At 41.2% G+C, this 13,181-nt stretch overlaps 2 protein-coding genes and 1 pseudogene across 2 annotated transcripts; 2 read left to right on the forward strand and 1 right to left on the reverse strand.

Moving 5' to 3' along the window:
- The first annotated feature begins 1,630 nt into the window (after positions 1-1,630).
- LOC135672336 (putative leucine-rich repeat receptor-like serine/threonine-protein kinase At2g24130) lies at positions 1,631-5,076 on the forward strand. Its single transcript, XM_065180794.1, has 2 exons — positions 1,631-4,206; positions 4,506-5,076. The coding sequence occupies exons 1-2, from the start codon at positions 1,686-1,688 to the stop codon at positions 4,925-4,927; spliced, it is 2,943 nt and encodes a 980-aa protein (XP_065036866.1). The 5' UTR covers positions 1,631-1,685; the 3' UTR covers positions 4,928-5,076.
- A 322-nt stretch (positions 5,077-5,398) lies between these two features.
- On the reverse strand, positions 5,399-10,512 carry LOC135643047 (eukaryotic translation initiation factor-like; annotated as a pseudogene).
- A 247-nt stretch (positions 10,513-10,759) lies between these two features.
- LOC103980731 (large ribosomal subunit protein uL14) lies at positions 10,760-12,783 on the forward strand. The gene is made up of 4 exons (XM_009397212.3): positions 10,760-10,888; positions 10,986-11,270; positions 12,140-12,181; positions 12,429-12,783. The coding sequence occupies exons 1-4, from the start codon at positions 10,876-10,878 to the stop codon at positions 12,509-12,511; spliced, it is 423 nt and encodes a 140-aa protein (XP_009395487.1). The 5' UTR covers positions 10,760-10,875; the 3' UTR covers positions 12,512-12,783.
- The last annotated feature ends 398 nt before the right edge of the window (positions 12,784-13,181 follow it).

Consider the following 13,181-nt stretch of genomic DNA (forward strand, 5'->3'; position numbering starts at 1 on the left):
TCTACTTCTTCAAACAGACCTTATCGATTGACCTAAAATCCAGGGGTAAAATGATCAAAATAAATTCTTAATGTTCATTGAATTATTCATGATGTGTTCACAAATCCTTTTAGAGGTTTTTAAACCCTAAGTTATTACAACTAGGTTGCAGCTATTTACCTTGTCTGCAAAGTACACAGTCTTATCCTTGCAGATATATCTAAGCATAATCTTCCACAACATCTAAAGCTTCCTTTTACACCTACCAACTTGCTGTGGTTTCTTGAGAGCCATCATGGCACACGAAGACTGAAAGAGTTGACCTGTGGATCCATTGCTCTTTTCTGTTTGTTGCAAAAAGAATCGATGAGACACACTGTTTGACATCTCAGTTCTCACAAGAAAACAGGAATGTGAAAGACCAAGTCAAACATGATGATCAACTGTGAAGTTTCATTGCATCCATCTGTTCTTCTTTAAGTGAGTGGGTAAGTAGATGAGTTAATTACTCATAGCAAAGGCAGATCTTTTCATCTGAATCTGATAAAGGAGCACTAATCTCCATTATGGTCATGTTCATTATAGAATTTGCTACATGGTCTTAGATTATTTGGCAGATTGAAGTGGAAGCTTGACCACCAGAAATGTTGATGAGGTGAAGCATGTCACACGAGGCTCATCCTAGATAGATTGACCTTTTAATGACTGAAACAGATGGAGAAACATTGAGCAGCAAATTTGGGCACAGACTATGAAGGGTTGTTGACTTGGAGTCATGCATGCTAATTTTCTGGTGAGCTATTGAATCAGAATTTTTCATGCCAGCTTAGATGTATGTCCAAAGTACAATCATGTCTCAAAGTAGCCATGCCTCTAAAGTGAACTATCTTCTGAATCCATCATCTTTATCAGAGTTTCTAAGACATGGAGATGACAATATGGTTCATGACAACCTTGTTTCAGATCAAAAACTACAATGTAGCTTGCTGGTTAAGTGTTTTAATTCATTTTTGATGATGATGATGATGATGTCGTTTTACTAAGACAAAAGACTTTGGCAAGTGAGATTATATAGACATCACAAGTGGCACCAATCCATCTAACTAAAATCCAAGACCTTTTAGTCCCACTGAAGATCTTGTTCAGATTTCCAATGGCCATTCACTAGATTACAACCCCTTTTGACTCTCTCCAGTCTCCTTGGATATTCACACAGAGAGAGAAACAAGAGACTATTCATTGACCTTCAACCACAGATGAGGAGGAACATGAAGCAAGTAATGAGATGAAGAGCAAGTGTCAATTACTTGCATGACTAGGATCCAACCTAGACAGGAAAATGAGAAGATTACCATATCCTAGAAGAAAGTTTAGGGTGGAGCAATGATAAACATCACTACTTAAACTATCAAATAATTGTTTAGTGCCATGTTCTCTTTCAAATTGAGACAAAAATATTAAAAGGAGACTGAAGGAAGGACACTAAATGGAGTAGGTCCCTTCCCACTAGGAAGAGAAGTGGTTGCTGCATCACCTGAAGAAACTCTCATCACATAGTTATCCCAGCAGTCAGTCACTTTCTGCACCACATTGTCTTCCTTATTTAAGGCTATGTTGAGCATAGGTTGCAATAGCCACATGTAGCCATGCATCCATGCTTGGCTTAGAAACTACAACTCTCAGCATCAACAGTATTCATCCCTCCTATGGGTTATCCTACCTCTTTCATAGTCCATGTCCTCTTCATGCTTTTCTCTCTTCTTCCCCACCCAACATTGCATCTCCGCACTTCAAACATCACTGATGCAATGGCTCTCTTGGCTTTCAGAGAAGGCATACGAGACCCAGACAATGTGCTGAGCAACTGGAATGAATCGACTGATGTCTGTCATTGGATTGGCATCACTTGCAACGACACAAGCGGAAGAGTAAAGGAACTCGTTCTACCTCAACGATCTCTGCATGGAACAATCTCACCATTTCTATCCAACCTTTCTCAGCTTCAAGTCCTCGATCTATCATATAACTTCCTTCGAGGGTCCATTCCTGGTGAGATAGGAGCATTATCTGATCTGGGTGTAATTAGCCTCAGGAACAATGAGTTACAGCATACATTACCTGATAACCTCGGCATGCTTGCAAATCTTTGGTATTTGGACCTTCCTTCCAATGAACTCGAAGGGAAGCTTCCTCCCTCCATCTTCCACAACTGCACCAATTTGAAGTATGTAGACCTCTCCAACAATTCTTTCGAGGGTTCGATTCCTCTGCAAATAGGAACCTCTCTCAATCACCTGAGAAGCCTATTCCTTGCTCGGAATAGCTTGAGAGGAAGCATTCCAGCTTCTCTCTCCAATGCCACAAATCTTACCGGAATTGCTTTGCATATGAACTCTCTTAGTGGTGGACTGCCATCTGAGATTGTAGTGCACTTGCCGGCCTTGAAGTCACTGTCTCTTTCTTACAACAAGCTTTCGAGTGATGAGGAAGGTGAAGAACTCAACCACTTCTTTAGGGCCATTTCGAACTTGACTCAACTGGAAGAGCTTGAGATTGCGGGAAATGATCTGAGAGGCACACTTCCCTCCATGGCTGGCCTTCTTCATGTTAATCTCTCGATCATCTTTCTGCAGGATAACAGAATCCGTGGAGCGATACCTTCGGATGTATCCGACCTTCGGAACCTAACATCACTCGACTTGTCCCGGAATCTCCTGGAAGGAACCATCCCATTGCAGCTATTTCTTCTTCCCAAGATAGAGAGGATATGGATCAGTGACAATCTTCTACATGGAGAACTTCCTTCTCTTCCTGATATCTCAACCAAACTTGGAAGTCTGGATCTCTCACGGAATAAGCTTTCGGGTAGAATTCCATCATCTGTGTCGAAGCTGCGTAGCATGAGGTATTTGCTGCTGGGTGGAAACTTACTTGCGGGATCAATACCTTCAAGCCTTGGAAGCATGAAGCTGGAGAAGTTGAACCTGTCACACAACCAGCTAACCGGAGCAATACCAGCTGAAGTAGCAAGCTTGAGCACCATGGCGTTCTTCTTCGACCTATCACATAATTCACTGCAAGGAATGCTTCCTAAGGAGCTGAGCAAAATGGAAATGGTTCAGGAGATTGATCTTTCCTCGAATAATCTCAGTGGTTCGATTCCTCCTGAAGTAGGAGTGCTTTGTAGGAATGTTCATCTGTTGAATCTGTCTCACAACTCTCTTCAAGGGCCAATCCCTGAGACCTTCGGCAATCTTCGCAACCTCGAGTCCCTCGATCTTTCTTCCAATTCCCTTTCTGGTGGAGTTCCTGAGTCACTTCGGAACTGCATCAACCTCAAGCGGCTCAACCTGTCATACAACCGGTTGAGTGGTGCTCTACCTTGTGGCGGTGTATTCGATAACTTAACTCAAGAATCACTGGAAGGGAACGAACCTTGCGGGGTAGAACGACTCCGCAGCTCCCACTCAACACACACACTCAAGTTCCTAGTGTCGCTCGTAAGTACCATCTTCATGGTGCTCTTCTTTCTTACGATTACCTGCGTCGCAGCAGCCAAGGCACGCAGAGGCACAGCGTTTCTGAGAAATGGAGTGGATGGGAGCTGGCATTCTGCAAACTTGTCGAGTCGTCATCGAAGAGTAACCTACAGAGAGCTTTGGGAAGCCACAGGAGGATTCGACCAAAGCAGGTTGATAGGGTCAGGTGGCTTCGGGCATGTTTACAGAGCAATGCTGAGGGACGGCAGCTCCCTCGCCGTTAAGGTTCTGCAGCTGCAGGATCACAACTCTGCAAGAACATTCAACAGAGAATGTGAGGTCCTCAAGACAATTCGCCACAGGAACCTGATGGGGATCACAACAGCTTGCAGCCTTCCGGAATTCAAAGCTCTGGTGTTCCCTTTCATGAGCGAAGGCAGCCTAGAAGATCATCTACACCCCAAGGGAGATCGAATGAGCCCGCGGCTGAGCTTAACTGAAAGAGTGAGCATCTGCAGCGACGTAGCCGAAGGGATGGCCTACTTGCACCACCATGCGCCGGTGCAGGTGATCCATTGTGACCTGAAGCCGAGCAACATTCTCCTCGCCGACGACATGACCGCCATGGTTTCAGATTTCGGTATCGCGATGCTGGTTAGCCCAGGTGGAGAAGGGAATGCATCATCTGGCCGCATGACAAACTCCACAACGAATCTGCTGCGTGGATCAGTTGGATATGTTGCTCCAGGTAAATTCCTGTGTCCTAAACACAATGAAATCTATGTCCGTCGATGATTTGTTATCCGGAGTTGACATCAGAATGATACTCGCTTTCTTGGCCTATGATTTGGCTTCATGATTGGCATTTTATAGGTAAAAACTTGGATCAGATACTGCCCAAGTTAATCCTTCACTCGATATATAGTGCATGACATTTGAACATACGTATACACATAAAACATAGTCAAGCTTGCACTTACAAGCCTAAGCATTTTAGTTTGTTGCTTCATTGAATGATTGAAGATTGAAAGATTCCCTTTTTCTCAGAGTATGGACATGGTAGACCTGCATCAACAAAAGGGGACGTCTACAGCTTTGGCATCGTTGTGCTGGAGATGGTTGCCGGAAAGAGACCAACAGAGGACATGTTCAATGAGGATCTGAGCTTGATCAACTGGGTGAAAAGGCACTATGGCAGTCGCTTGGTGAACATTGTGGACTCCTCTTTGGTGAAGAATATAAGGGAACAAAGCCATGAAGTTAAGAGAGTATGCGAAGTTGCAATCATGGAAATGATCGAGTTGGGTCTTCATTGCACACAGGAGGCTCCTGCAAGCAGACCAACCATGATCAGTGTTGCTGATGACCTGAACAAGCTAAAAGATTACCTTGGTGGTGATACAACTGCAACTTTGGCATCATCACAAGGGATGACATCTTCTATTGCTGATATCGGAGATGATTGGTAGCTTGTTCTTTTGGATGTTTGAGTCATCAAATAAGAGGTTATGTCTTTTATATATTTTTCAATGCTATCTTATTATTTTAATACCATAAACACACTGTGACTGATGTTGCAGTAATGTACCACAAGATAAGAAAGATTAAGTTGCTCTTGTTCTTTCTCAGTTTGACTTCTTGGATGGTAATACATCCCCCACAGAATTAAAAAGTCATTACAATTCTAATGGATTTTACTATGGATTCTTTTCTCATTAAATAGCCAATGGATTCTAGACTTTTGGAGCTTAAAGAACTTCTTATCCAAGCAAACAGACTGTTAGTAGACAAGTTGAGTACCTTTGCCAAAAAAGTGTTTGGTGCAGTAAGAGCAGTGGGGTTCTATTAAGCAAAAGAATTTATACCAACTAAGCAAAACTAGTTAAGTTCATAATATATATGGTATCCGATTCTAATCTTTCTCTTCATCTCACCCTCTGTTATTATGAGAAGGGAAGATTTGATTTATTCTCAGCATATTCGTTCCAAGAGTTACATGTGATATAAATGCATGTCAACCTTTAAAAGACACCACTTGGTAGATTGCTTGAAGATCCAAGGCAAGTGCTTGAGTTCAAGCAAGGTACAGGTAAAGCAGGAGAGAGAAGAAGCCAAATGGCTGTTGCATCGTCGGCGAACTGCTCTTCTGTGGACGAGGTTGACGAAGCGACTGCGAGCCGCCGCCACCCGTCCTCCCTCCTCCTTTGCCTCCGGAGCTGCTCTTCCTCGAGTACTCCACCTGTTTCACACCATCAAACTCCATCTTCTCCCCTCCGGAATTGCCACCACTCCTCGGCTCGACGGTCACATTCAGGCCTGCAACCAAGTCATACATCATACAGTTCTTGCTTTGTGAATGCTTATACAAAGGCTTCTCTTTACCTTGAAGTGGTTGGTCTTTTGCACCATGGCTGGTAGTAGTCGGTACACCCCACTTGGCTCTGAGGAATAAGAGGAGAAAGCACAGGAGAAGATTAAGCTTCATCCTGGGAGTTTATTTGGTAACAGTGATCGTAGGGAAGATTGAGGGGACTTTATAGGACTTGCTGTGATAGAATAGTATAAGAACATGAGAACACTGAAAAAGGAGGAGAAACGGGTCCATGGCATCAGATCGGGTATAGGTAGAATGGGAAAAGGATAAGGAAAAAGGCGACATTGATTCTAAAGCATCTTTGTCTATCTGGAAGAACATTGATCTGGTTTTTCAAGGCAGAATAAAGATGATTGAATAGCCAAACTTTGGCAAGCTGGTCATATAAGCAGACTATTTACTTTGCATCGTTTGAACAAGTGTGTTCTCTGAAAGTCCAAAGTCTGGAAATGTCATAGCAACAACTGCGTTAACAAAACGGAAAGAACACAGGAAAAATAGATGGATCACTTATCTTTTCTGCACGTTGGTGGTCAGTCTTCAGCTCTTGCGGATGGAGTTCTTCACATGGGATGCCATACTCCATGCTCAATTTGTGTTGATGATAGAGCATATAGAAACAGGATTCTGTGTAAAAAGAATATTAGAGATACCAAAAAAGAACATTCTTCCAATGAACTGCAGAAAAATTCTTTGATAAATGAAGGTAAAAAGAAACATTATACCTTTATTATCTTCAAAGCTCGGGCAAAATTACCCATGGCTCAACACCATGGCATTTGTTCTTTCCTCTACAGTCACTAATAAAGATACACACAATTTTGCAACAATCTACAAGTCATAGAGTTAATTGCTGCTGTAAAATTCCTAATCTCATATAAAAAACCTGAACACAGTGGAAGGAGCAGGGAAAAGAAATGGCACCAAAAATCTTATTCCCATACAGAATATAGAAGAGATTAACCTTAGCAGAAGACATTAAAATGAATTCAATGCAAAAGTTCCTCGCAAGCCTTGATTTCGGCCGCAAGAATTCCCATCACAGCATCAGATACTGCCGACTGGAAACTGGCATCTTCTACCTTCCTGAAAATTTTCTCCACCACCTTCAGATCAACTACACCGGCAAGAATTAGTTCACCGGCCACTTCGCCATACAAGAAAGTGCCTTTGGCAAGTCAATGCATATGTCATCCAGCAATGCCCCATGAAGCAAACAACCTGTCCCCAAGTCCCTTGGGGGAAAAACCTTTTTGGTCAATGAATACTCCAAAAGCTTTATGATGGATTTGAGCCATGAGAGGCCCTTGACCACAGCTAGATTGATAGCCTCCTTAGCCACCTCTGGATGGTATTCTGGACTCTTCAGTTCCCCTACACATTGAAGTAATTCATCTAGAAGGCGGATGTGAAAATACTCTTCCAGAAGAGCAATCATCTTCTTATGTAGCTCACTAGTATTAAATTTGGGTGTTGCCACTGACTTCTCCATGGATTTAGGTTGGGGCATTTGACCAACAGGCATCACGGTCCTTGAGTTTTGAGATGGAGAGTTTCCTGTGCCTGAAACAAGAGCAGAGAACGAGCTGGTGGCCCACTGTCCTGCAACAACACACTAGTCTTACCAGCAATCAGGACACCACTACCTTGAGGTAAGAACTTTGAGTTGATGGAAATTGACTTAGCCACTGAAGAACTATGGACACATTTAGCTTCACTCCTGGGCATAGATTTGCTCCGTGGAACTCCCCAGAAAATCTCCATCTAATCCAGGCGTTCCAGGCATTTTTCTTGTTACAGGCATCCCAGGCATCGTACCACAAGTTCCAGGTCTGTTGATAGCACTGAGACCCCCTGACCACCAATATCATGACTATTTCTCATGATTGCAAGGGTGCAACCCAAGATTCTTTTCTACCTCAATATGGATTTTACTAATGGTTTTGACCTTCACCTGCAAAGGCAGAAAAATCCTCAATTCTTGGAAAAATCACATCAAGATTTATGATTCTCTTGAAGAATAATTCGGTCTTGCTACTTATCTATAAATGTAATTTATATTCCAAAAAAACAGAACCAGAAAATCTACAAACAGAAACAGGGTAAAGCTTACCTCTTCACAGTGAGGAATCCAGTTATTTTTCCGTAGGCCAAGCACAACACAAACCATAAATCTTAGGTGTGGTGCAAGTTGAGGATTGATAGTTGACTCCTTGAGCCAGTTAAAATAGGCATCATTGAAACAATGAGAGTTGGGACTCTCATCCAAATGCTTCCCTATGGTTTTGAATAATTGGCAGATTGCTTCATCATTTTCCTCAGCGGGACAGGTTCTGTTATCATGCCCCAATAGCTCCTGCTCACAGCAACTATATCAGAAAATCTCTTAAAAGTGTACATTCCATAAAAGTATAGAAGATCTAGTATTAGCATAAATGATGGTTACCTGAGCGATATGATGAACTATCTTCTCTGGCACCATCTTCTGCTTTAAAAGCTTGCTGATGAGACGAATGTTACCAAGAGTATGGAGTTTCACCATTCTCTCTTTATCTTTACAATCCATTTCTTAGTCAGGCCCAATGAGCTTTTGCACTTCAGCACTCAACTCTCCAGCATGTTCAAATGCCTCATAGCAATTATTTAAGAGTATGCACTTGAAAGTAATTTCCTTCCCATCTTCATCTTCAGAGGGGAATAGAGGTAGGTTTTCATTAAGATCAGAACAAAGTTGCGCATACATGGGACAGAATGTTGGCTTGAAGACTGCTTTCTCAAAAATGAGAGTAATGACATCCTGCAGCGTCCTGTGTTTTTCCAAATTAACTTTTGACAAATTAGAGCTAAAGTTCTCGAAAGCAATATAGTATTAAGATTAAGACCTTTAGAATATTAGGTGTGGTAATTCCAGCATTGATCAGTTGGCCTTTGAGAACATCAAAATTTTCTGGTGTCAGCTTGTTCAATATACTGCAATGAATCATCACCAAAAATGAAAAGTTTCCAAGAGAATTCAAAGAATACATGTCATCAACATATTCTGCTGGACTAAAGAGTTAAGGATAATTACCCTTTTACAGTTTTCAGCACCCGCTCTTTTTCACTGAGACTGACATGAAACACTGATTTGGATCAATTTTCATCAAACACTGCTAAGCTATATTTTATCATTACCACTAGAAACAATGAGTTGTATTAATTCTCATTGAACGACAAACTTTAGTGTACTAGTCCCACTAGATTGTGATTAGTAAGCAAAGAAGTGTTTTCCCAGCAAGCTAAAATGTAACAGAATAAAATCAAGATTTAATTTAAGACTGCCATAGACTGACATGAAAACAAAATAAAATCCCATTGCATTAAAGATAAACAACAAGAGATGCTAAAGTGACAGAAGAAAGTTCAAACAAATGAAAATTTTGATGTACTCACGAACATGCAAAAGTTGATCCCTTGTGTAATAGACATGTTCATGACTCCCAGACCTTGATTCTCCAATCTGCCAAAGTGAACTGTGATGTCAAATAATACTCCTAATTGTTATTCTCAGAGTTATCCAAAAGACTATATAAAATAAGTAGACAACTCCAAAAAACAACATTGACAATAATTTGACCAAATGGCATGATGGCACTAAGTGTAGTCAAGTGTCTATAACATATTGTACATCAAAGAAACTCTATAAGTTGGCTAGAATATGACGAGTCTCAGGAAACTTAGATCGGTGCTATCATCTGTCCAAAAGCACGTTAAAAGGTTTAGTTACCAGGAACTAAAAGGATATAAGCTAGCATCCATAGCATAGAAATTCAACGAAGAGATCAACCCATTAACATGAGCACTAAGACAGCATTTATTTAAACAAAGAATATCTCATAAAAACAAATTTTAAGATGATCAATCATTAGCTTGCAACTATAAATTACGAATTTAGCAGAGGTCAACATGCGAAATGACCAAGAAGGAGTACTTCAATCTAATCACAACCATCAACACCAATCAAACAACAACAAATTCTGTACTACAGTTGAAAACATGCAATTTAGAGCCCATTCAGAGTTCCAAAGCTAGTTTTCAGAGTAAAATTATCGATCAGGCTCCATCTATATAGGTAAAAGAGAGCAAATCAAACAAAGGAGGATCGAAAGACCCAATCAATGAAACCACCAACCAATCGAAAGGTCCCATCCTGCATATCAATCAGATCAGGCCATTTAAAGACGCAAACTTTGATCAACTAAGCGAAGCAATACATCGATCTAAAGCGTTTTCGATCGACCTTAAGAGGGAGGGCGGCGCCGGCGGGGCGAAGGATGGGGAGAACGGAGAAGGAACCAATTGTGGAGTCGCAGCCAGAGGATGCGGAGTCGAACCATGGGGGGCCGTTTCCGGCGCCGCCTCCAGGCCTCAAGCTAATTACCATCCTATCCGACTGCATGCCTCACCGAATCCCCTCGTAACTCTGTCTTCGTGTCCCTCCGTACGATCGTATGACCACGCTAGCGACCTGATACGTGGCGCGACCGGAGGAGAAGGAAGAGGAGCGGTAGAGAGATAGAGGAGCCCTTGACGAAGCCCTCTTCGCTCTCGGGGGCAGCAAAGCGAAGGGCGAGAGAAAACGAGGGAAGACGTCGAGCCGGACTCCCTCATAATGTCCGGGCAAAGCTGCAGACGAGTAATTCTGTAATTATATCGGATTTGGAGGAGTGGAGGCTTCGATTCTGAAAGGTCCGTAATGCTGTCGTCCTCAACAATAACTTTTAGCTACCCTAATATCACTACCCACAAACAACCTTTTATTTCATTGGACGCTATTCACCTGTTTCCGTGGGTGCTGAGCTCGTGATTGGTGGGTTGGTCTTGTCGAACGGATCGTATGAACTTCTATATCGGACCCACCACAGAGGGCATTCTCGTAATATACGGTCACCATAAACCCTAGATCAACTCCCTTCGGCCGCGTGGTACTATAAAAGGGCGACGCAATAGCTGTGGCATTCTCGTTCCCGAAATCGCGTCGCGTGGCAGCTCGAGCTCGCCGAAATGTCGAAGCGAGGCAACCTCCTCCATCTCCAGTTGATTTCTTCGAGATCGAACGTTCGGGGCTCTGTTCAGTGTCGTTTAAGCGGGGTTTGCTGTGTCGGGTTTTGCAGGGCGCGGAGGATCGGCTGGGAACAAGTTCCGGATGTCGCTTGGTCTTCCTGTGGCCGCGACGGTGAACTGCGCCGACAACACGGGGGCGAAGAACCTATACATCATCTCCGTCAAGGGGATCAAGGGCCGCCTCAACCGCCTGCCCTCCGCCTGCGTTGGGGACATGGTCATGGCTACCGTCAAGAAGGGGAAGCCCGATCTCCGGAAGAAGGTCATGCCCGCTGTCATCGTCCGCCAGCGCAAGCCCTGGCGCCGAAAGGACGGCGTGTACATGTACTTTGAAGGTGTGCTTGATGATCTCCGTTTGCAAATTCCTAATTTTTACCCATTCCGTACGCGTTCTTGGTTATGACCTGCTGATTAATTCCCTTGCCGTATATTGTGCTTAACGTTGTTGACATTGTAGTGTATAAAATGAGTGTGCCTTGTATAGTTATCTATAGTAGGGTAGGGGGTATTGAACTGTTCCCACCAAATAGTTTCCCTTTGATGTACACAAGTTGTTGTGTCTTGTAATGTTAGTCGATGTAGAAGTTTGAGATCGTACAATCATAATTCAACCGGAGATGCTAATCATTCTTCATGGTTGGTTTACCTGAACAATTGAGTTCCAAAGTTGTAAACTGAATGATTTGATTATAAGTTCGATCTCAACCTGTGACTATGGCATATTTGCGAATTTTCAATACATTTACTGGACAAATATTCATCTTATGTTAGGAAATTAATGTTTACTAATCATGTTGTTTATATTATTAAAAAAAGGTGGTTACATTTTGCGAGAAAATTGCTTGGCAAATTCATGTAGTTTTTATGACAATCAAGATAATCGAGCATTGAAAGTTCAGATACTTTGCACTAGTGTTCTTAAGCAAAAGGAACCAAACTCTTCTAGTTCTTGAATCTGAAATGAAGCATGAAGTTTGAATGAATTTTATGCTAAGGTCATATGACATTTTGTTGGTTTATCATAAATCTATCTGTTTGCACTGATCATTTGTTTACCTGATGGAATCATCATTTAAGTATCATTCGCGAGTTTTCTTAATATTTTAGTGGTAATGCAGAAGCTTAGAGGTTTGTAGTTGTTTTTCTGCACATGCGGACTGTATGCTTTTGGCTGTTTAATGCTTTGACCTCTCAATTTATACAGATAATGCTGGAGTGATTGTAAATCCAAAAGGAGAAATGAAAGGTATGTTACAACAGCATGGGCAATATGTTCACCTCTAAACATTAGAAATCTATAGCACATAATTAGAAAGGAATCCAATTGTAATTTTAAATCATTTTGTGAAATATTTAGCTTATTGTGGCCACAACTGTAATCCAATTTAACTATTGATATGTGGCTAAATACCTCAATTTATAGTTTTGTCTTTAAGTTTAGCTCCTTTCAAGGATTCATAGCCAATAGTACTTTATTGAATTGATTATTGCAGGATCTGCTATTACGGGACCCATCGGCAAGGAATGTGCAGACCTGTGGCCAAGGATTGCTAGTGCAGCCAATGCTATTGTGTAATCTCATGGTGCTTGAGATCAATAAAATAGATTTTGAATTGTGATTAGCTGTTTTAAGAAAGAGTTAGACGGCAGTCTCATCTTAGTATTTTGGTTATTGGTTTATTAGCCAATGTTTACTAGAGTTTCTTCACCTTGTGCATTTGATGATCTGACATCTACTGTGATCCATTTCAATTTTGGTCAGTCTTTTTCCACTGTTCTGAGTTGTGAGTGAACGAAAGTCTGATTTGTGGTGTGATAACAGGAATTTATGACGTGCCTGCTTGCATATGTTGATGTTTTGTTTTTCTTGAATTCTTGTTCTTGCTTGTTTTAGTTTATAAGTATGCTGATACTTTGCTTGCGAAGAGGAATTCATGTAATAGATAGGACTAATTACATATTATCTTTTGTAATTAGTATTTTGATCTTTATCTTTTCAAAAATTATATTAAGATTAATATACTTACAAAAAGTGAAATATTTAATTTTATTTTTTCTTATGTTATCAATTTTACTAATAAAAATATTATAAGATTTACCATTGAACATGTATTGATTTTGTCTGATTTCGAACATATACATGGATCTCAATATAATATTAAAAAATATAAATATTAAATATTTAATTATGTGAGATAATTTATAATTAATTCTTATAAAATATTATTGAAGTATGACACCTCATC

Source organism: Musa acuminata, chromosome BXJ1-4, assembly GCF_036884655.1.
Source record: "Musa acuminata AAA Group cultivar baxijiao chromosome BXJ1-4, Cavendish_Baxijiao_AAA, whole genome shotgun sequence".
NCBI lineage: Eukaryota > Viridiplantae > Streptophyta > Magnoliopsida > Zingiberales > Musaceae > Musa > Musa acuminata.